This window comes from Gobio gobio, assembly GCF_949357685.1.
Source record: "Gobio gobio genome assembly, chromosome: 7".
In the NCBI taxonomy this organism is placed as follows: Eukaryota; Metazoa; Chordata; class Actinopteri; order Cypriniformes; family Gobionidae; genus Gobio; species Gobio gobio.
Genome location: NC_137103.1, coordinates 37,645,817 through 37,669,226, shown reverse-complemented (window position 1 = coordinate 37,669,226; position 23,410 = coordinate 37,645,817). Strand labels below are relative to the sequence as shown.

Below are 23,410 nucleotides of genomic sequence, written 5' to 3'. Positions count from 1 at the left end.
TCCTCTTTATAGTGTAGTAAACAGTTATGTTTCAATCAATATGCATTACATTTACATTTATGCATTTGGCAGCCACTTCAATCCAATCCATTTACAATACACGCAATACACTTTAATAGTATGTGTTTCTTGAAATTGAAACCCATGACCTTGGTGTTGCTAGTGGCATGTATTATAATATTCATTTCATAATCTATAGTCTAATGAAAATGTATATATAAGGGTACATTTAGAAAATGTATATATATATATATATACCGTATTGCCAAAAGTATTGGGACACCCCTCCAAATCATTGAATTCAGGTGTTCCAATCACTTCCATGGCCACAGGTGTATAAAATCAAGCACCTAGGCATGCAGACTGCTTCTACAAACATTTGTGAAAGAATGGGCCGCTCTCAGGAGCTCAGTGAATTCAAGCGTGGTACCGTGATAGGTTGCCATCTGTGCAATAAGTCCATTTGTTAAATTTCCTCACTATTAAATATTTTACAGTCAACTGTTAGTGGTATTATAACAAGTGGAAGCAATTGGGCAACAGCCACGAAGTGGTAGGTCATGTAAAATCACAGAGTGGGGTCAGTGCATGCTGAGGTGCACAGTGCGCAGAAGTCGCCGAATTCCTGCAGAGTCAATAGCTACAGACCTCCAAACTTTGTGTGGCCTTCAGATTAGCTCAAGAACAGTGCGTAGAGAGCTTCATGGAATGGGGCTTCAAGCCTTACATCAGCAAGTGCAATGCAAAGCGTTGGATGCAGTGGTGTAAAGCACATCACCACTAGACTCTAGAGCAGGGAGACGTGTTCTCTGGAGTGACGAATCACACTTCTCTTTCTGGCAATCCGATGGACATGTCTGGGTTTGGCGGTTGCCAGGAGAACGGCACTTGTCTGACAACATTGTGCCAAGTTTAAAGTTTGGTGGAGGGGCGATTATGGTGTGGGGTTGTTTTTCAGGGGTTGGGCTTGGCCCTTTAGTTCCAGTGAAAGGAACTCTTAATGCTTCAGCATACCAAGACATTTTGGACTTCATGCGCCCAACTTTGTGGGAAGTTTGGGGATGGCCCCTTCCTGTTCCAACAAGACTGCGCACCAGTGCACAAAGCAAGGTCCATAAAGACATGGATGAACGAGTTTGGTGTGGAGGAACTTGACTGGCCTGCACAGTCCTGACCTCAACCTGATAGAACACCTTTGGGGTGAATTTGAGCGGAGACTGCGAGCCAGGCCTTCTCGTCCAACATCAGTGCCTGACCTCACAAATGCGCTGCTAGAAAAAAGCTCAAAAACTCGAATAAGCACACTCCTAAACCTTGTGGAAAACCTTCCCAGAAGAGTTGAAGCTGTTTAAACTTCATATTATATCTTATAAATATAAAAAAATAAATTTTTGAAAATCAGATGAAATCAGTTGGGATGCATTAAAACTAAATGAGCAAATGTTTCATTTCATTTTCACTAATAATATATTGGACGATGCATTTTTCTAAATTAATATTTAAGTATGTAACAATTTATTGTAAATTATTGTGATAGTTGAGGTTTGAACCTGCATTCTTTCAGTTACCAGCCATGATCTTTATCCACTAGGCTACAGTACTACCCATTTAAATAAAACAACGTTTTCTAGTCTTCAGCGTATCTGAGCAGCATTTTAAAAGAAAATAACATGAGTGTGGACACTGAGCAGATGTCCAGTGGGGCTGAAATGTTAAGCAGATTCTTGCTCACTTCCTGTGAGCAGCCACCAGTGCCTGTCAGTGCCCTGATGACATCATCTGCCATTCATCAGTTCCGTTAGGTCAGACCTCTACCATCTGCTGCACGGACAATCATAACTCTACATCTATCTCCACACACACACACACAGGCCATCAAAACTCCACATTTATCTTAACAGCCACAGCCGTATACAGGCTATCATAGGCCTGCATCCATCACTACACACACGTAAAGGCCTCATAACCCCCTGAATCCATCTCCACACACACATGGACAAACATGTACACACAGACTATCATAACTCACTTTAAACCACACAGCCCTGCGCTGACACTATCTTCACACTGTCATAGCGTGCTGCCAATCACAGCAAAAGTCTCAGACAACATTCTGCCTGCTACAAAACGAGAAAACACACAGGCCATGTCAGCTAACAGAACACAACAGGATGATTCAGACTGTCTAACTGGCAAGAACAAAGAACAATGTCTCAATAATTTGCTTTATTAATGTAACGCATTATGAAATATTTGGTAATGCCTTTTGATATACAGTGTAGTCCAAATCTATTAGGGATGTGCAAATCTATGTGTGTACTATTTTGTGCATGCTCATTTCCCCCATTTTTTTCTTGCTGTCCTCTAGCACTCACTTAATGTTCATCTTTAAAACACTAATATTTAACACTGTAAAATTGAATCTGTAGCAAATTTCTAAATTAATATAAATTTTTTATACTGTATATTGGGATGCATAAATTCACTATTATTATATTATATTATTTTTACATATAATTTTACATATAGATAATACCACTGATTATAAGGTGTATTATAAGGCATTACAAAATGTGTTTTAAATTAAAAGCCCAGAATTGCATTTCTCACGCATTTCGGTTTAAGTATCTAAGCCCAGAATCATGCCCTCATACAGAATTAATATGTGTTTATATGACTTCCTAAATCATGCACAAACACGGCACGACTTGAGGAGCCCCTCTTCTGCCATCAGCATTCACTAACGCCAGCCAAGGCTTGGTAACAGCTGGTCCTACATTAATTAGTTTAAAGTATTTATTTCAACCATCTCCGCAGCAGATTGCAGCAAAACATAAGAGATTATTCAGAGCATCTGCAAATGCCCTGGAAACATTCAGCCAACCAACAGTTGAATATCAGCCGCCACTATTAAGACTTTACGATTCGAAATTCTTGGACGGAGGAAAGGCCAAGAGGAGTGCTGGGAATCCATGGAGGGTCTCCTCCAATCTCTCCCCCTAATTTAACTAGCATTTTACTCCAGTTCATTACCGACAATGGGCGGCACAAAAGAAAATATTCAGAAAAAGTTGTTTTAATGCCGTACGATGGCATCGTTTTGTGCAGTCATTAACAGATCAAGTAAACAGAGTGAATTATATTAACTCTATGCAGCCTAATTATTACATCACAGAATATAATATACTGTATACAGGGAGTGCAGAATTTTTAGGCACATTGATTTTCTGATCATATTTTTTTTCCAGGCACATTTGACCAATTCCAAACCACAGTAATCCTAATAACTACTATTGATTTAGTATTTAATAATGTATAAGTGATATATAATTGTTCATGAAGGCTGGAAATGAAAATCACCTTATATTCAGGTGTGCAGAATTATTAGGCATGTTTTCTTTTACAGATAAATTGAGCCAAAAAAGAGATTTAACTCAGACTGAAAAGTCAAAAAGTATTAAATGCCCATGAGTTTTGGGAGTTCATTTTTAGTCCATCTCTGCAAAACGGACTTCAGGATGGACTAAAATGAACTCCCAAAACGTACTGCCAGATTCTGGAAGATGAATTCTTCAAACAGTGGTACTAGAGGATGTGGTGCTGGTCCTTCAAGAGTCACTCTCAACCTATCTGTCCATAAAGCCTATAAAAAAAACCTTCTTCATGTATTTTACAACACTTCAGCTTGTGATTCTTATCTAGTGGGGGTCATTTTTTAGGATTCTTTACCTAACTGAAGTCTCTGAGATCCTGACACCTTGCACTTCTGGAGACTCCAGGTAGGTTGCAGCTTTGGAAAATGGTGGTGCTGGAGACTAAAGGGTTCCTGATGGTTTCACCCTTAATTCTTCACCTTAATTCTTAATTCTTTTGCAGTTAACAGGTGTCTTTTCTCCGCCACATGTTTTTGTCTGACCCTGCTGACCCAACGAGCATTTCACTGTCCAATGGTCATGCCTTAACTGCAATGTCTAGTATTGCATTAGTATTGCATCCTTCTCATGGGCATTTAATACTTTTTGACTTTTCAGTCTGAGTTAAATCTCTTTTTTGGCTCAATTTATCTGTAAAAGAAAACATGCCTAATAATTCTGCACACCTGAATATAAGGTGATTTTCATTTCCAGCCTTCATGAACAATTATATATCACTTATACATTATTAAATACTAAATCAATAGTAGTTATTAGGATTACTGTGGTTTGGAATTGGTCAAATGTGCCTGGAAAAAAAATATGATCAGAAAATCAACGTGCCTAATAATTCTGCACTCCCTGTATACACAGTATGTTTTCTTCTCTTTGTCTCATTTGTGGCTCTGATTTTTTGGATGCCAAACATGTAGCAAATCAGCAAATGAGAAACAATAGAGGAGAATTGGATGTCAGAAGCCTGTATTTGGTTTGCAGCCACCGTAGTCCTGGATTTGGTGTTGGCATTAATAATACATCATTGCTTAAACCAACTTCTGCTTTAGACTCAGCAGGACCTCGCCGCAAACACAATACTGGATCACAGAGTGGCTCATATTGCTTTGTTACTAGGAAACAATCTGTCATGCATTAGAAAGCAAACAGCACATTTCATCTCAAATGACCAATTCAGCTCTCAAATAACCGAAATTTGCCATTTTTTTTGGTCAGTCTCCATTTACATTTGCCACACTTGAGCGCAATTGTGTCTGTGAGCATTCTCTTGTTTCGAGCACTCCATTTTGGCCAGGCTTTAGCTGTTTATTTCCTGCCATTGGTCCAGAATCATTGACTTGGACTTAATTACAGTGCCAGACGCCAGCATGATGAAGAGACGAAGGAGAGAGCTGTGTTTTCCAGGTGATATTTCTCCACCGAGGCTGCCAGCAGCAGCTGTGACAGGTCCGTTTGCAGCTTTCTGCCTCAAAAATGAAATCCTTATGAAATCCTTTTAGGTCAGCCGTGTCACAAATAACATTTCATGCACAACTGTTTCGCTGGATAATAGGAGCCGCAAATAAAAATGGGACGCTGTAAATACGACGCATTTGGAATGAAATGCCATAATTTAAAACAACGCACATACTCACAATCACACGTAAACATGTGCACACACACACACGCGCGCGCACGCTGTCCCTCCCTCCCGTGGCAGCAGTGGGAGTCCTTGACAGTGTGGTAGCAATGATAAATCACCTTTCCTGTTAATTCTCTCAGTCCTTATGTGTTGTGCTGCTAAAACAGGGGCTCAGAAATCAACTTGACAAACTATGAATGTACAAAAATATCACTTGGAGGAATCTGGGCTTATCTCCAATTTACATGTTATTAGATTTGTATTGTGAGCAGCGTTCGGACAAGGCTGCGCTGAGGAAAAGGGGAGAGAGCGAAAAGCGATGTTTGCGATAAGAGAAGATAAAATGTCTCGAACCACTCTCAAAAGCCTTTGATATCTTTGATGAAAAGTCACGACAAGGAGAGTGTAAACCACTCGACTGATTTTTAATATGATAGACAAGGCACTCTGCGATGAATTGAGTGGAAACCTTGGGAAATTTAGCAACATTCTCTCAATAAATAGCTTTAATTGACCTTGGGAGCTGAAAATGTGCCATATGTTGCAAGTTGCAGTGTTTGAATTGAGGTCCCAGCGGACCTTTCAGCTGATTTCTCCAATGAAAGCACTGAGCCGGAGGAGGGAAAGAGAGAGAGAGAGAGAGGGGGAAAAGCATTGCAGCATTTGGCTAGCCAGTCACTGTGATATATTGACAGGTGAAGCCTGTGTCCTTGCAAACCTGTGTTCCTCGCAGCAGGAGAATTGAATGTTTAAAACGTGGAGGATGTCAGTTCCCCTCTACGCAAAGGCTGCCGCTACCTACAGCAGACAATTACATTTTATTTGACCTGCCAATGGGGCTGAAGAAGTTGCCTCCTTCCAGGGGAGTGGTTATGACCTTTCAGTCTCATAAATGGAGACAACAGCGCATTACACAGAGGCTAATCTTTAAAACTGCATTGTCTGCTCACTCTTCTGCATTCCATTAAATATTTCAGCAGCCAACTGTTTTTACTGACCTAACTCAAAGCTTATACACCTATGTTTAAAGTGGTCAGTTTGAAGAAGCTCTTTTAAAAAAAAAAGTAATGTATCACTAACTCTAAAAAGCAGAACAATGATTAAATATAAGAGCACCAAGGATATTTTTAGGTAAAAAGACAGTTAGGTCGGAATCTGTAGTTACAGCCGACCCCGTTCCCCTCTCTCCTCCTTTTTGTGCACTGTCCTTATTATTCTTAATAATTTTGATCTGCCTGCTTCGATAACATTGTATGAGATCTTGACTTGACCTAGAAAGTAAAGGCAAAAATGCCCAAAAATAATGGATAAGAAAGAAGAGACTAATCACCGCTTAATATGCAAATATTATGATGATTTGAATAAATTGAATTTGAACTGAGGTGACAAACAGGATGCAGAATTGCAATTTCAAATTGAAATGTAAGGAAAAGTCATGTAGGCTAACTGTAATTTTATCAAGGAATTCAGTTATTGTCAAGACAAACTCTAAATATTTGATTTTATTAGTTTTAAAAGTTTTAAAAGCCTTGAATATAGGCTGTATATGCCTTATTGATAGATAGATAGATAGATAGATAGATAGATAGATAGATAGATAGATAGATAGATAGATAGATAGATAGATAGATAGATAGATAGATAGATAGATAGATAGATAGATAGATAGATAGATAGATAGATAGATAGATAGATAGATAGATAGATAGATAGATTTGCAAGACAAAAATATAACATTTTTAAATCAAAGCTTTAGTTATGTCACCCCTTTCCATAAAACCCCTAAACCAGATGTTTGAGGAATATATATACATCACTGCTTTGCAAGCACTTTACAACAAAAAAAAGAAGAAAAAAAAGAGAAAAAGACAGAAGCAATGAAAGGGAAAGCAATTCTACCTTTACAGCATGTGTACACATGCAGACCACAGTGAGAAATGTGTGCTGTGATCCGTAGTGGGCAAATTCCTTCAGAATGACATAAAGGTGCATATGTTGTGCATATGGGCACAGTGAATACATACGTGTTACAGAATTGTTACAGCTATCTACCGCAGAGCCGCTAACCCTGCTCACAAGCACTTGGCTTTGCTCTTTTCTGCTCTTTAATTCCGAGATGAAAATTAGCCATTACCAAATTCCTGCTGAGAGTCAAAGTCAAGTGCTGGAGTCAGTCGGCCCTGGATTAACAGGTAACATTTGGCTTGGAAAGCCTTATCTCTGAGAAATGCACTGTGGTGTTTCTTTCTCTCTCTCTCTCGCTCCACTAATGTTCCCTACACTTAGAGATTAAATCGCTTGCTGCACAAACCCATTTGAGAGCACAAAGAAGGTGAGGGGGATAATCAGCACAGGCACTGGGCCGTGTTTCCTAAACGCGCTCCCAAACATTACTGTGCACGGGCATAAAATTAGCGTCGGGACCTTAAAACGCTGACATTTCGCATGACTTTTGGGAAAGTGACACCATCATATTTTCTTGTAGGATATCATTAAATTTCAACTGCCCTGTGGCAGAGACTTTCCATTAATAACCAATTCTGTGTGTCACTCCGCGCCCCTCTTCTGAAATAATGAGTCCTTTGGTTTGGCTTAATAAATTGAAACATATTCTCAAGGCCACGCTGAAGACAGCCGCACAGATGGGCAGGCGAAGGGGAGGAAATCTTCATAAATCCTTAACTGTCGGACACGGTCAGGGATAAAAACAAAAGCAGCCTTTATGGTGAGCAGTTCACCACCAGAGGGGAAAAAAAACAGGTCTTGTGTGGCTGCAACTATCTACCGCAGGTAATCAAACCACAAACTGTTAAGATTATAAGACACATGCACAGAGCATAAAATGATTGTTAGATCAAATAAAGATCTGCTTTTCTGTTGTTATCTCGGGACACTAGTCCCGAGGTAACTAGTTCGTCAGCTCCAGTTTGTATCCAGCCTCTCATGGAGACTTCAGATGCCCCTGTGATGAGACGACTCGACGCCTGTGAAGAGACGACTCAACGCCAGCGTTGTTATGGCCTAAAATAATACATGATTGATTAACTTATCCTAACATTTTTCTTTAACATTCTCATTCTAACATTTTTCAATGTACATTTATGAAATGCACTTTCTGTGAAGCTGCTTTGAAACAATGTGTATTGTGAAAAGCGCTATACAAATAAATTTGAATTGAATTGAATTGAATCAAATAAAGAAGCAAAGAAACAAATACATTACTTGTTTTTTAGCAACGCAAGTAATGCATTTGAATGCAACTTTTCTATCATTATACACTTTGATTTTTTTTTTTTTGTCAAAATAGGAATGTGGTTTTGTGGTTCATTTGCCCTCTTCCCAGCATGCACTGGGGCATGAGTTTGGCTTCATTGTTTGATTGCATTATTATTGCATTCTTTACATTGTTCTTAATTATATTGATATTGGAAAAAATCTTCTTAAAATAGAGACAGTTCACCCGGCCACAACGCCCCAGTGTTGGGAAGGTTACTTTGGAAATATAGTTACCCTATTTAAAATGTAATAAGTAGTGTAACTATTTTGATTACTTTATTAAAGTAATGTAACTGATTACATTTGATTAATTTTTGATTACTTTTCTAATTTTCTAATGCATTTTTATCACTCAGACATGTTGTAGCCTAAAGGCCAAAGCTTTCAGCGGCAATGAGGATTGATGTTATTGGCAGAACTGGTGCGCTTTAAACTCAAACAAGAACGGATCAAAAGCATCAGAATAGCATAGAAGCAACAAATTAATATTATTTAACATTATCTTTTTACAGAAAATATTAATATCTAACACCCTTTCAATCCAGAATGGGTTTGTTAGAGCTGCGCCCTCTACTGTACATGTGTGAATTTGCATTTCCTTCAGCCTTATTATTTCAAATTCGGTGTGAAAGCACATTTACATTTGACCAAAAATTGATAATTTTTGTTATTAAAAAAAACCAACAAAAAAAAACAAGCCCAGCCCAGGTAAGAAAAAGTAACGCGAAATTAACATAATGCGTTACTTTTCTTAAAAAGTAACGCAATTAGTTAATTTTTAAGTGAGTAACGCAATATTGAAATGCATTACTTTTCAAAGTAACTTTCTCCAACACCGATCATAAGTAACTGTAATTTAATTGCAATTTTTTTCTCAGTAACTGTAACAGATTACAGTTACATTTATTTTGAAGTTAAATTACGTAACGCTGTTACATGTTACTAGTTACTCCCCAACACTGGCCAGGACAAACGACTTGGGGGGGCCTTCTGGGGGGTGGAAGTTTCGGGTGGGGGTGGTTGGGGGGGATGTAAGGGGTTCCGGCTAGCCCCCCCTTGACGCCGGGCCTGCAGTTAATCCAAAAATGTATATACTATCATCATTTACTCACCCTGTTGTTCCAAACCTATATTTGGACTGTCTTCTGCGAAACACAAAATAAATTAATTTTTGAAGAGTGCTTTGTCTAAACAATTAATATCAATGGGGTACATAACAACATTGAACCCCACTGACTTTCATTGTATGGACAAAAATAAAATTTTCTTTAGTGTTCCACAGATTGAAGCCTTGCAAATTCACATCTTGTTTTCTGATGGTGGGCCATACAGCAGCGGCAAGGCAAAGAGTCTCGGATGCAAACCCCAGCAGAAGAAGATATCTTGTCTTTTTATACGGCCCGTGTCATATTTATTGCATAAAGGTCAGAGTGTTCATTTGTTCAAAGTCAGCGTTTTTCCACCCTCCTACATGTAATAAATGCAGAGGGGATGTCATTATTGGACCGCTGAGGATTAAAGGCTTGACTGCCTGTGATGACTGCATAAAAAAGCCCCTCCACTACTTTTGTTTCTTCAAGTGAGCGTCCTACAGAAAGACCGCACTCGGCATACAATGACAACCATCGTTGCCGTAAACAGACACTCCTCAAAGGTGGATGAAGCACTGGCGAGAGAGGATTGCATAACCCGATTAATAAAGGTAAAGAAGGATGAGTAACTAATGTTCTCAAATGTCTTTGAATTAATTGCCTTTTGAAAAGCAAATGCATGCAGGACTCGTATGTAGTGGAGAGTCTTGTTTACGGTCTTTGTGGGGGATGATGATCACTAAGGTCTGGAAATCATACATGTTGCAGTCTAGAGTCTAAAAAAAGAGATTTTTTGGGGGAATGGGGGGTTATTATTAGCATGCATTACAGGAGTAATCAGCCCAAATTGAGTTCATTTATTGATCATTGAATGCTTACTGGTGCACACCCTGAAAGCTAGATTACTACAATCACACTTTGGAAGCCTCCTGCACAATCTAGAGTTAATCATCTCTAAAGATGTCTATGTGGACATCTTTATTTATTTTTGTTAACTGGAATTGCCTCAGCTCACATCTGGTTGAATTTTCTACATCTTTTATGAATGCGCACATCGCTGTCCTTACACAGAAACAAATGTGTCTTGGTGCCAATATGTAAATGCCTTCCACATTTTACACACAATGACATTAGAAATTCAAACAAGGAGTAAAAAACCAGACATAATCAAAATGCTTTGATAGAACAAGCACTCGAACACTGAGAAACGGAAGATAGTCTGTGGTCTGATCACAGTGGAGTACGTTCCGTCGAAGACGGGCGGACATATTAATGTGATTCTCAGCAATCCTACAGGGAATGAGGATGTTTGGGGCGACAATCGACTCTGGCACTAATCCAGGCTCTATGTACTGAGCCGCTTTGGAGACTGAAGATGAAAGACAAAAAGAAATGTAAATGTAAACTTTTTAAAAAGCAGAGCTTAGGAGCCCCCCATCTGACGCCCTCTCTCTGTGTCTCTCATGCCCTCGTGAGCAGAGGAAAATGGATGCAAATCCATTTGCGTCTGGTTCACAGCTAGAAAAAAAAAAATACTTAGGATTTTTAAAAGCGGGTGATGTGTTAAACGTGTGGAAATCTGTTTTGATAACATTATTCATAACACTGGCTTTGCGCAGCTTGAATTAATAACACTCCATTTACAGATGGAAGAAAGCTGGCATGGTATTTCCAGTTAAAGAGATTAATTTTTAAACACCTAATTGACAGGCTGGGGTTAGGCGGGATAAGCAACAGCATCTCCGGGCCTGTGGCAGCAAAGTCAAGGTGACTGGAACACTTAGGAGAGCTTTCAAATGCTGCAAGAGAGAAGAGAATTAGTCCTCCCGCAGTTTTTCTCCACCCCCTATTCTTTTTTATTAGGAACGATTTTGTTCACAGTGAAAGGATATAACAGCCCTAAGTATCCGTTGATAATTATGGAACAGTGAAATTGTAAAATTTGACACACTTTGCCCTAAACTCAGCAGCTTAATAAGAGAGCTGCATTACTGTGTAAGTGCTCCAATATGACATTAAACGGATGTTTCACCCAAAAATGAATTTATAACATTTACTCGCCCTTGTCTCATTCCAAATCACTGTTATTTTTTTCTTCTGCATAATACAGGAGATGACGTTTTGGAAATCAATGGGGTCCAAACAAAAGAACAGAATTTTCATTTAGGGGTGAACTATCCCTTTAACGCGAGTTGTGTTAAATATACAAAGTGAAATCTGTGTTTTATGTCAGTAAAACAGCGTTTTTAATTGTTACGTCTGGTAAATCAGCCTAAGAACATGATGTTTTCAAAAACAAAAACGTGCACGGAAAACAATGATCTTTGAGGTATTTAATTGTTATGCCTAGGACGTCTGGGTCAGCCTTACCTTAACACAACAGTTGTTCTGAAGCTTTTTGCATCTTTAAGCGCAAATTAGCATAAACGGCATTGCTAATTGTTACATTTCGTCTGTCCAAGGGCAAGCAAATGATAAATATGTTCACAGCAGTGTGCATACTGTTAAGGGCAGATGCTTGGATATGTACTTAGAATTCACAAAGAGACTGTCCATGCTGCACAATGAACCACATTCTAATTGCCCTTGTAGTGCAAAACAAAATGAATCTCACTTGCAAACTGAGAGAAAGAAAAACGGTGGAACTACCGGTGCAATCAAAAAGCGAAGCCCTAACCCTCTAGGCCAAGAGCTGCATCTTTCCTTTTTATCAGAGCAGGTGTCTCTGCAGCACATTGCTCCCTTTGAAATGAAGGGTAACATAAAACGGCCCTGGCGTGTTGTGATGGACAAGGAGATTTCACCTTCTCTAGTGAATGATAATACATTATTAAATTTGCCTCTCTGCTTGTGAGATACTCTTAGCTGACCACAGCATATTTATCTCTCTATCTAAGCCTTACATCTTGGCAGGAGAAAGCATTCTGTCACTTTTAAGGCATTTCAAAGATTAGAAAGAACCACTCGCTTTTCAACATTCCTAAAAGCACTGTCTTTCTTGTGGAATGTGATTAGCAGTCCATGGTATCACGTAATGGAACATTCATGAGGGAGAACAAATATCCAAATGAAGCGCCGTGTCCTGGAGGGACGGCCCACGTTTGCATCATCAGCACTATTTGTTTCGCTGCTCACAAACTTGATTGATCCTCTATTGAATGATTTTTTTTCTTTCTTTTTGCACCCCTTCATTTCGACAGAACACACTGACAAGTTGTTTGATCATACCCCGTGATTGTCTGCCAAGTCACATTTCAGATCCCCATGGCTAATGATCCAGCCTTTTGTCTTAGGAAAAGTCGGCCGAGTCAGCACAAGCCTCAGTCCGTTTCACTTTTGAAGCCAGAACCGCAAGGACACTTAAAAAGGCGATAGAAAACATGCTTGGAAAGCAAGTGTGTCTGATGAAAGGAGAGTGTGCAAGTTTGCCATGATCAGACATGGAGTTAAAGAACCGGAGGTGTGTTGTAAGTAACATGTTTGCTAAGCAAAAACCAATGTCTCTATAACGATGCAAGATGGTGGTCATAAAACTGCTGGACCGGAAACGAACTATTGTATTCCCCGCTCAATAGTTTTGGCTTCTGGTTGATCAAACAGAAATCAGTGCAACGCATAACAAGAAATGCTTGATATGCAATTAAAAGTTTTTTTTTATTTTTTTGAAGTAGGGTGTAATGAGTAACAACTTTTTGAATTTCACACCAGGTACTTATATGACAATAAAAATGTAATATTAAATATTAGGGTGAACAGACATCCCATTTTTTCCGGGGACAGTCCAGTATTTCAGCTCTATTTTTAGTGTCCCGACTTATTATGAAAAAGTCATGTTTTTTCTTTCCTAAATTGTCTTTGCTAGGTGATCATAAAAGAGAATAGTAGTCTTGTCACTCTAGAAAAGCCTAATCAAAGGTAGCCAATCTTGTCATAGTCTCTACTTATCTTAAAATTTGTGTCACAATTACCTGTTTTCGTCTTCCATAGTTACAAGTAACTTTCCAGTTCATTTTTGTATTTACAGACTAGTACAGTGAAAAACATAAAATGGTCAGACATCATGCTATACGATACAGCATGAATCAAACATCATAATGTTTACTTTGTTCAAAAGGTCCACCGGATTTGTACAATTTCCTGCAGTACGCTAAGTGAAATTAGCCAGATTATTTCTCAAGCGTTACGCTCTAAATGAAATAAAGCCTCTGTCCTTGGGGTTTGTGAAGACAATTACATCAGCAAAGCAATCTAATGAGTTTTCATTCTTGCACTGCAAGAACAATATCTAATTCTGCCAAATACAAAAAAACTTCACAGTAGATTTCCCCACTCCCAACATGTCTATTAAATTTAATGTCAGGAAAGCCGAAAATCCAAGATCTTACAATGTTAGTCCATCTGCAAGTTATGTGTGCAATGTTACATGCAGTCAGACTAACCTTAAAAGTACAAAAGCATGGTTTTTGTGCACCACTTTTTTTAATGATTAATTTTTTTCTCTTTCATTTTTTCGTATCTTTTGATGTTCTTGGGGATGAGGTATTTTATGATGAAATCATTTAATGGCTAACACATGCTTTGCCATTCACTGACCAGCTGGCAAATTATCGGAGTGATACTGCGGCTGCCATGCTCCATTATTCATATGACTGCATCTCTGAGCTTGTCTGTTTGGCCAAATCAGATCCGATTATTCCACGCACATTTAATGCTGAATTCAGAGGAGGGGGTGTATGCATCAATCACTCGCATAACCAAAGTCATGATGTACTGTCAATAGAGAGACTCTGTGATGGTATAGTGTTTCTTCAAAGTCACACAATATGCTTGTGATGAGGAGATGGTCATTTACGTATTTGAATACTGTGGTAACTACGAAAGGGGGAAAGGGTAATAATCATATATACACTTGTAAAATGAAGACATCAAGATTATTTGTAGCAATACTCAATAAGAAGTGATGCTTTATGTAGACTTGGAAAGAAATTATTTCGTGATCAGGCATCCTTTCCCCCCTATTTTCAATACTTGTAGGATCGTTTGAAGCCTTTTAAAAAATGTGGTACTGGAAAAAGTGTTTGTGCATTTTTACAATATTAACTTCCTTTACACAAATCAAATTTTGCATAACTTAAAACACATGCCATGCGGCATCAATATAACATTGCCACTCATCAATGTCATCAGATATGACTCATCTGTTATGATCAATAATACAGGAATAATTTATGTGAGAGCAGCTCTCATTTGGTAAAAATAAACCTCTACCATTCCTTTGGGCAAGAGAAACTGTTTGCAGTTATTATCCCATAAATTACTCTTCTAGTGTTGTTATTGTGCGGCGCTTAGCTACAGCTCCCGCCCATATGTGGATATATTCACGAGCGGCTCCCCCAAGGAGAGGAACCATGTTAAATGTTTGATGTCCAAAATGAGTTTACAGCCAAAGGCTTTAGAGCCTTTCAAATTTCCTTGTTTGTCAACTACCTGCTGTTTCACAAGAGCGAGGCTTGTCAAAAACTATTCTGACAGATTCCCTTTGTGAAGCAATTCAATTAGTCCAGACTTTATAATAAATGTGAGCAAACTGTTCGCTTTTTTGCTTCACTTCAAGGTAAAGCGCTACTTAATGTGGTCTAAAATTCTACTTGCACAGATATGCTGGCAAAACATGACAGAGATGAAGGACGCCATAGAGTAGACAATAGTGTTTTATTTTAGAACTTTTTTTAAATGAATTAACTGAGAGTGATAGCATTGAGGTCTTAAATTGAGAAGTTAATTGTATTTGAGAGAAACATTAATCACAACGGATATTTCGAAAAACGCTGATTTAGTAATGAAACAAGTTAGTGTTTTTATGAATGAGTTATTGAATCATTCAGTCAACTGATTTGTTCAAAACAATTGAAACAAAACAGGTTACTGTCTGTGAGTGTATTATTTACTGAATCATTAAACTGATTCATTCAAAACACATTGACTCATTCAGGAACAAAACAAATGACTGTCTTTATGAGTGAGTCACTGAATCATTTACTAAAACAGATTAATTCATTCCTAATTCATTTAGGAACAAAACACTGATACTGTGTGTTGCTCAGAAGCACACAACGATTCTGCTTAGAATTCGTTAGGATATAGTTTCGGAACAAAAATACACAAAATAACTGTCAAAATTGTCTAATATTTAAGTGCGGGTCACTGAATCATTTACTCAAACAGATTTATTAGTTCCTGATTCATTTAGGAAGAGGAATATTCATTAAAAATGTACTTCTTGTTTATTGAACTGTTGTATTGAAGAAATATCACACTCGCAGTACCATTATCACAACAGCAGTCTTGCTCGTGTGACACTTCTTAAATGTTAAAGGATATTCTAAATGCACGAGACACAAAAACTGTCCCAAACTCATCTGCTGCCTGAACCTGCTTGGATACAGGTGACGCGAACACCTCAATTGTTATATTTCGCACTGAATCGAAAGTGCGCGACGTGGCATTAATTTAATGCTCTGCCATGACCATAAAGATCAAACAAGTGGAGAAATATCATTAAGCCATTGGAATGTAATCTCATTTGTCTAAACAAACTGATCCAATGAACAACCCTAATTAAAAAGGCTGCCATAAACAAAAGCAGGCCAAGCCAGACGAGCCCCTCCTTTTTAACAATGGGGCACATTTATTTTATTAATCTAATGCATCATGTATCATATCATTACAGTTCAATATATCTATCATTAATTTTATTCCCTTCACTTAAGGCTTTTATTGGGATTACTTTGGTTATTAGTTGGTCTAATGTATTGGTTACCTCCAGATCCGGCGCTACGATCTCTCTCATCTCGCGGCATAAACCTGTGCGTGTTATTCAAATTGCCTCATTTATTATGATAGCTTCCTCATGTAAATTGTGCTGACTGCTCGCCCTTGCACAGTCCTCATTAGACTAATGAAAACCTTCAAACGAAAAAACTAAACAACCTGCCAAATAAAGGTCTGAGGTTATTATGAAAATTACAACTCTGGGAGCCAGGAGAAGCTCTGTTCATTAATTCATGCTCAGCAAATTGGTAACTAATTTAGTTGCACTCCTCTGCATTAATGGATTATTTTATAAAAATGTTTTCCACAGCCCGAGACCTTTGCCGCACACGTTAGAGAGCTTTGGATTCTAATCAAGAGGAGTGACATATTAAGCATGCCAAGCGTCTGAATGATAATGCAGCAGCGATGCAAATAGACAATGTGGATTTTCACTCGGTCGGAGAGAATCAGGACCAATCTAACTCAATTGATATCTTAAGGGGCTGGTGGAACTGTGGCGTGCTGGGGGATTAGACAGATCCATCTCCACATCTCTATTGGGGAATGATAGGAAAAAATGAATCATACGTACTGCGATAATGTTATCATAAACAGGCCAAGATGTCAGTGGCCTTGTATAGTACACAAACAGTCACTAGACACGTGAGATCGAGACTGAACAGAACACATCGACCGCACACACCAATCCCCTTAAGACCCACACAAACACCTCCTCTCCACCCCCCGCCCATCACACCTAAGGTCTGACCTGTAAATTCATATAATCATGCTAATTACTTTGATTCACAGGCTTGCTCGGTCTATGGGAGAGACCTACACAGAGCCTCCTCTCCGGGCAGATCCAGCAGGGGACGTGCAGCCCAGTGATTTCCACCGTGGTTTTAATGTCATTATCACCCTCTCCAACACTTCCCCAGCCCTGCCTTCCGCCTGGAGAGAATTCTCAAATCTATTAAATGCATCATTTTGTGTTTATGCAAAGCATATGAAAGGACACTTCATTTTTTCATTGCCAGACTGAAGTAAATAGTGAAAACTGAAAAGTAGGGACGTTTGTCAAATGTTTAGCCTCCTCCTCTCAAGAGCTGGATATTTGTTTGGATGTAATTTAGTAAAAAGGCATCTGGGAATAATAATCAATGTCTAAATTTGCATTCTTAAAGTTTTAAAATGGACACTCCATCTGTGTTTTTCAAACAAAAAATCTAAAATATAAGATCCAAAAGATCTGTTTGAATGAAAATGAAAATCAAAGGTTTTCAATGAAAAATCAAGCATAGCGTCAGTTCTGGCAGGTCATGCTAGTCAAGTTCGCATCAGTTGACTGTCAGCTGATCACGTCTACCTATAGGAATACGGCGTCTATAACAGCATACATATATAAGCTCCTTCGGTACTATCAGCAGCTATCGCGTTCTCCAGAGCTCAATTACCCTCCTCCATCCCCAGCTCCTCCTCTCGTCCAGTCAGGATTTGGTATTCTGATTCCCCTTGAATCAGACTAAATTCCAAATTATTTGACATTAATGATATCTGCAATACATTATGTTGGTTCTGTTCTGTTTATCCTAAGGGGGGTTATTGCTGCTCTCCCTGCTCTTATCCATGCTAGGCTGCATGGATGCGCAGGGAGTTCTTGCCCAGAATAGAACCATACCGCCAATCCAAACTGTATGCTAATAGTCAATCAATCATCTTTGACGATAGTGATTCTGACAGAATCAAAGGTAAAGTTAAGGTACTAAGATTTTGTAACTAAGAAAGTACAAAAGTTTGGGGATGGTAAGATGTTTTATGTTTTTGAAAGAAGTATATTATGCTTATCCAGGCTGCATTTATTTGATCTAAAATACAGTACAAGCATTATAGTTATATTCTTAAATATTATTAAACTTGTAATATATTTTCTATTTTAATATTAATAATTTTATTTATTACTGTGATGGCAAATCTGATATTTGATCAATTTTATGCATTCTTGCTGAATAAAAGTAATAATTTCTTTAAAATCTTACTGACCCCAAACTTTTGAACAGTAGTATATATATTATGCTACTAGCTGCATGCATAGCTATAGTGATTGTCATATTTCGGTAACACTTTACAATAAGGTTTCATTAGTTAACATTAGTTAGCTACTTTAGTTAGCATGAACTAATGAACAATACTTCTACAGCATTTATTAATTTCAACATTTACTAATACATTATTAAAATCAAAAGTTGCATTTGTTAACACTGTGAACTAACATGAACAAACAACTGTTTTTTTTATTAACTAACATTAACGAAGATTAATAAATACTGTAACAAATGTATTGCTGATTGTTAGGTCATGTTAGTTAATACATTAACTAATGTTAACAAATGAGACCTTATTGTAAAGTGTTACCCAAATGTCTATATAAGCTTTTTAATGAATAGTGCAAGTTGCTATTACTTGCACTTGCTTAAAACTCCATTACCATCCAAACAAACATTGTTGTATTGAGAGATTAACAGTGTAAAATTAAAAAGTATTATGGAAACCAATAACATGAATTTTGCACAGCAGTGCCATTCCCTAAAGTGTTTCAGAGATATTTCCATAAAATAAAACAGAGCTATTTTGTAGGTTTTAGGTACTGAATTCTGACCTTTCTCCAGATGCATTCTCTTGGCCTCGTGGCCGATGTCGTGAGTCGCCAGGTCACCCTCTTTAGGCCCGGGTAAGATGCTGGGAGACAGGCCCAGTAATGCCTGGTTCATCGACAGTCCATTCTGATGCACAGCTTTGAGAGAACACAGAGACACATTATTCCCATCTCCACACGCTCTCAATTGACAACGCAAAACACCTCGAGTGATAAATAATGATTCTAGTTGAAAAGAGCTCTCGTCGTCCAGTGGCTAGAGAAGGTGAATACGTCCTTGGCTTTCAACTGTTTGTAACTTGTGGTATACCTCATCTCCAAATCAATGCGCCAGTCAATCAAAATCACATTTGCCACTCTGCCTGGCGTGTGCAATTCTCAGTGCAATTCTCTATAACATCTGAGACGAGGCTGCCAAAACAAAACAAAAAATGTATTCTGTTTATGAGTAAAAAGACCTAACCTTCCTAAAGTCTGAGAACACCAGTGAACCAACAACCAATTAATTAAATAATGCTTAATTCTTACTTTAATAATTGCTTTAACAATTGCTAGAGCTGCATGAACTCCATGAGTTTGTGTAAAATCTGATTACGTTGATTATTATCTTGAGCTTTAATGGAAGCAAGAACATCTGACCATCAGTACAAAGTTCACATGATCAATGTCACAAATTTTATGATTCGATTTTGAAGTGAGCAGAGTCTTATTTTATGTCTAAGGCCCAGTTCCACAGACAGGGCTTAGATTAAGCCAGGATTAGGCCTTAAGTATCTTTTATTAATGTGCCTTAGAAAACAAAATTACAAAGCAATGGCAGTAACATATTTTAAGATATGTGCAAGTTTCTTTCAGTTAAAAAAGCTCAAACATGCATTTTAGTCTGGGACTAGCTTAGCCTTGTCTGTGAAATCGGGGGTATATGTCTTGATTTATATAATACATTTGAATCGTTTTAACAACGTATTTCCAGGTTCAAACCCCAGATTTTCAATGTAACTTTTGGAGCTCAAATACGTTTTTAATCAAAATAAACAGTTACTCGTTAAGACGCTGCTTCCAGAATAACATCATAAAACATCGTAGCATATTTCAGAGATGACGAGAAACATACATACAGGCCCTCTCAGTGATTAAGGACATTTTTTTTATTTTATGACACAGCTAATGATGAAAACATTTGAGGTCTGTCTTTGCACAACATGAGCCAGAGCAAAACTTAAAGATAAAAAAGATAGTTAATATCTCTTTGCCATCTGTTGAAAACAACAGAATGCTGGGAGGGACGCACGTGTGCCACGCTCTTAACAAGAGGCATTTTTAGTGCGGTATTTAGTAGCTCTTGAATGCATGTGCGCCGGTGTGCGGAGACGCTGGAAGAGACGAGGGAGAGAAATTGAGAGACAAAGAGAGTGGGAGAGAGATTTATGAGGTGAACATACGCATTCTGTCGGAGGAGCTCTCCGTGTGCGCGGGAGAGCTGGAGACGCTGCTGCTGCGCTGGGATGAGGGACGGCTCCCCGGCCTCCTGCCGTCTTCCAGAGAGGGGGCAGGGGAGGGACTGTCGGGGACCCGTTCCTGCACAGCCAACAGGAAAAACAAACACAGCCGGGGCGGCCATTACATGACACACTCTTCTCAGCAACACACCTCCATGGACACACAAGCGTCCATGCTTTTTTTTTTTTTTTTGGAGGCACCGTCCCCCCACCCCTTCTCTGCATCCTTTCCTTCCCAGGCTATTGTCTGACAGACTGTTCCCTGCAATGCCGTATGAAAGCACGGATCGCGCACCACCCAGCCCCCTCCACCTTCCCCCAATGGCTGATGAGAGATGTGCACGACACAATGAGAGAACGGCGCTGTGGGTTACCTTAATCACTGATGTCACCATTCGGGATGGGGCACTCTGTCCCTGTGCTGCGGCGGCCATATTGGCGATGGTGCTGAGGTGGTTCATCTGACTCATCGCCATGGTGACGGATGCGGGAGGCAGGCTGACAGGGATCAGGGGGTGGGGCATCATCATAAACGGCAGTTCCAAGCCTGAAGATGAGAGGGAAAAGTAGCTGATTAATTAATCATTTCTGGCATTAAGTTGTGTGCAAATGGAAGACGCGTGTGCGACAGAAAAGAAAGCGTACTGCTGAAGAAGAGAGGAAGATTTAAAGGAGAAACGCTATGAATTATTCACACGTGACCTATCGTGCAAGCGCCGTGGCTTACAGAGTAAATATTCATTAAATAATAATCGTCACATTAGATAGTGTATTATATTAAAGCTTTTGACGACTACAAAAAAAAATAATTGCAGCACATTTTCAAGCCATTATGGTCATAAGAAACATAAATATTCACTTTTGCTGTTAATAATACATATCGCTGTTAATAATATATAGCGTTCTGGTGATTACAGTCATAATAACCTAATAATTGTGAGATTTATACTAATCTTTATTATGTTGGGAAAGGGAAAAATTATGGAAATATTTCACCATTAATAGTAAATGCATTCAAAATATCTGAGGAAAAATAAGGCAAACATGAAAGGCATTAGTTAAAATGAGCAAAAATGAGCCAATTAAAACTAAGTGTGTATCATGAGATGCCTACAAGCTAATTACGAGTATTTGTGCCAGAAACTCCATTACTTGTTTAACAGAGTGCATTTATAACGTCATTTTTTTTTTCAAGTCCTTGATAGTTACGCAGGATTGAAATAATTAAGACATTCAAAGTATTTTGATGAGGAAAAGCAGATCCTGCAGGAGGACATGTGAATGCACTGTTAAACTCGTATATAAAACGAATGCGAACTGTGCTACATTCTTAGACAGTGATTAAATGGGTAGAAAGGAAGCTGTCCCGCTTTTTCAAAGGACATATGCACACAAATAAGGTCACAGCCTGGTGTGTGTCCCTGAACTAAAGATCCACTCACTCCCACTCCTGACTTTGAACTCAAGGATCAAAAGTAACTGAGAGAAATTTCGGTCTTGGGCGGTCAAAGGCACCACTCGAGTGCTTGAAAGAAAACTTGAGCGTTCGCAGTGGATCCGATCGAGCAGGCGGCCCCGTGCTCCATCCCACACTACCTCGATATCGCCTGGCTCAAGGTAACGGGAGACACAAAGGGATAATCCAGTGAGTTGTTTTTGTGTGAAATATCAGTGGCCAAAGGCTGTGAGACGGTCTACATCAGAAAAAAAGAAAGAAAACAAGAAGGGAGGATGGAGGGGGTCCCTTCAGTGTTAACGCTCCTCGTGAAGCATTGTACATTTCCATAAGAAAGATGACCAGCAGATGCACAGGGAAAACACATTCCCTGACATTAAAAAGGAGGCGGAGATTAAAAGAACGTGAGGCCAAGCAGCACCTTGTAAAGGCGTCTCTCCTCGAGTGCCGAGTCTGAATCAATTACCACTCGCAGGACCGGACTCAATTAAAACCTGCCACGGCGCCAGCGTGTGATTGCAGGATACTTACAGCGCCACGTCGAAACAAATTGAGAGAGGCATTCATGCACGTATCTACCTTTCAAAGCTTTCGAGAGCCGGATTGAGTGCCGGCGCGCCTTTGTGATTCGCTCAAGAAGATCTGACTGGATTTCAGGAAATCAACATTTACAAGAGAGGGGAGAAACGTATTAAAGTCTGATATGACTTTGCCTTTGTCATTTAAATGGGTGTCCTTTATCAGCCTGGCAGTGAATGATGTCTGTTGTGTTGACCGACTTCCACAAAGCAGAACTCTGCGTGTGAGAGCGACTACGGGTTTACAGTAGCAGACTGCTCTCGGGGGCCTAATCTCTCTCCCTCTCTCTCTCTCCCCATCCCACCTCCTTTCATGTTCCGCCATCCTTAAGTGATGTTTCAGCCATAATGGCCTATTGAAAAGCATAAGAAAACATGATACAAGCTAAAAGAGGTCCACCAAGGCTTTTCAAAGAGACTGAAAGGCGATGAACTATGGATGTCTAGAATCCAGATGTCTGATGAAGCAGTCGCGTTGTTCATCAACTGTGTTTTTCCTTCTTTTGTAGTTTTCAACAAATTTGTCTCAAAACAAACAAAAAAATGTACCTGGTCAATAAAGATTTTTTTTAACAAAGGCACATTTTTCTAGTTGCAGTTTATGGATTAAATTACAAGGATCAAATCAATGAAAGTATAAAAAAATCTCAGCATTTATACTTATTTCCAAGATATAAACACTTTTTTATATATATATAAATGCAAATTATGTGTTCTTCACTTCAAACTTTAGCCCTGAGACTACATTTAGAAATTAGATAAATATAAATATGTCATACATTAGAATATTAGAATATGCCTGTATTTTACTTGTATATGGGTACATTTAAAAAAATATTTTTCATAATACATATTATTATATATAGAAAATATCCATTACTCCTGGAAGGCCTCTCAGCCAATCAGATTTGAGGACCAGAACTAACTGTTGTATACTGGTATCATTATGAGGACATTCCATAGACATATACAAACTTTATAATCTATCCCCTAAC

At 38.8% G+C, this 23,410-nt stretch overlaps 3 protein-coding genes across 17 annotated transcripts in view; 1 reads left to right on the top strand and 2 right to left on the bottom strand.

The window, feature by feature from the left end:
• Window positions 1-23,410, top strand: part of piga (phosphatidylinositol glycan anchor biosynthesis, class A) — an 882,343-nt gene that overhangs the window by 335,031 nt on the left and 523,902 nt on the right. The window lies entirely within an intron of this gene.
• LOC307129066 (uncharacterized protein) overlaps window positions 1-23,410 on the bottom strand; it is a 538,951-nt gene that overhangs the window by 275,943 nt on the left and 239,598 nt on the right. The gene's annotated exons all lie outside the window — the stretch shown is intronic.
• dachd (dachshund d) overlaps window positions 1-23,410 on the bottom strand; it is a 121,322-nt gene that overhangs the window by 13,212 nt on the left and 84,700 nt on the right. For all 15 annotated transcript variants that reach the window (XM_079821702.1, XM_079821699.1, XM_079821707.1 and 12 more), the window contains 3 exons: window positions 20,756-20,928; window positions 20,325-20,460; window positions 18,886-19,020 (listed from right to left, as the gene is read on the bottom strand). In XM_079821702.1, the coding sequence (XP_079677828.1) occupies window positions 18,886-19,020; window positions 20,325-20,460; window positions 20,756-20,928 (444 nt within the window). The remainder of the gene's footprint in view (window positions 1-18,885; window positions 19,021-20,324; window positions 20,461-20,755; window positions 20,929-23,410) is intronic.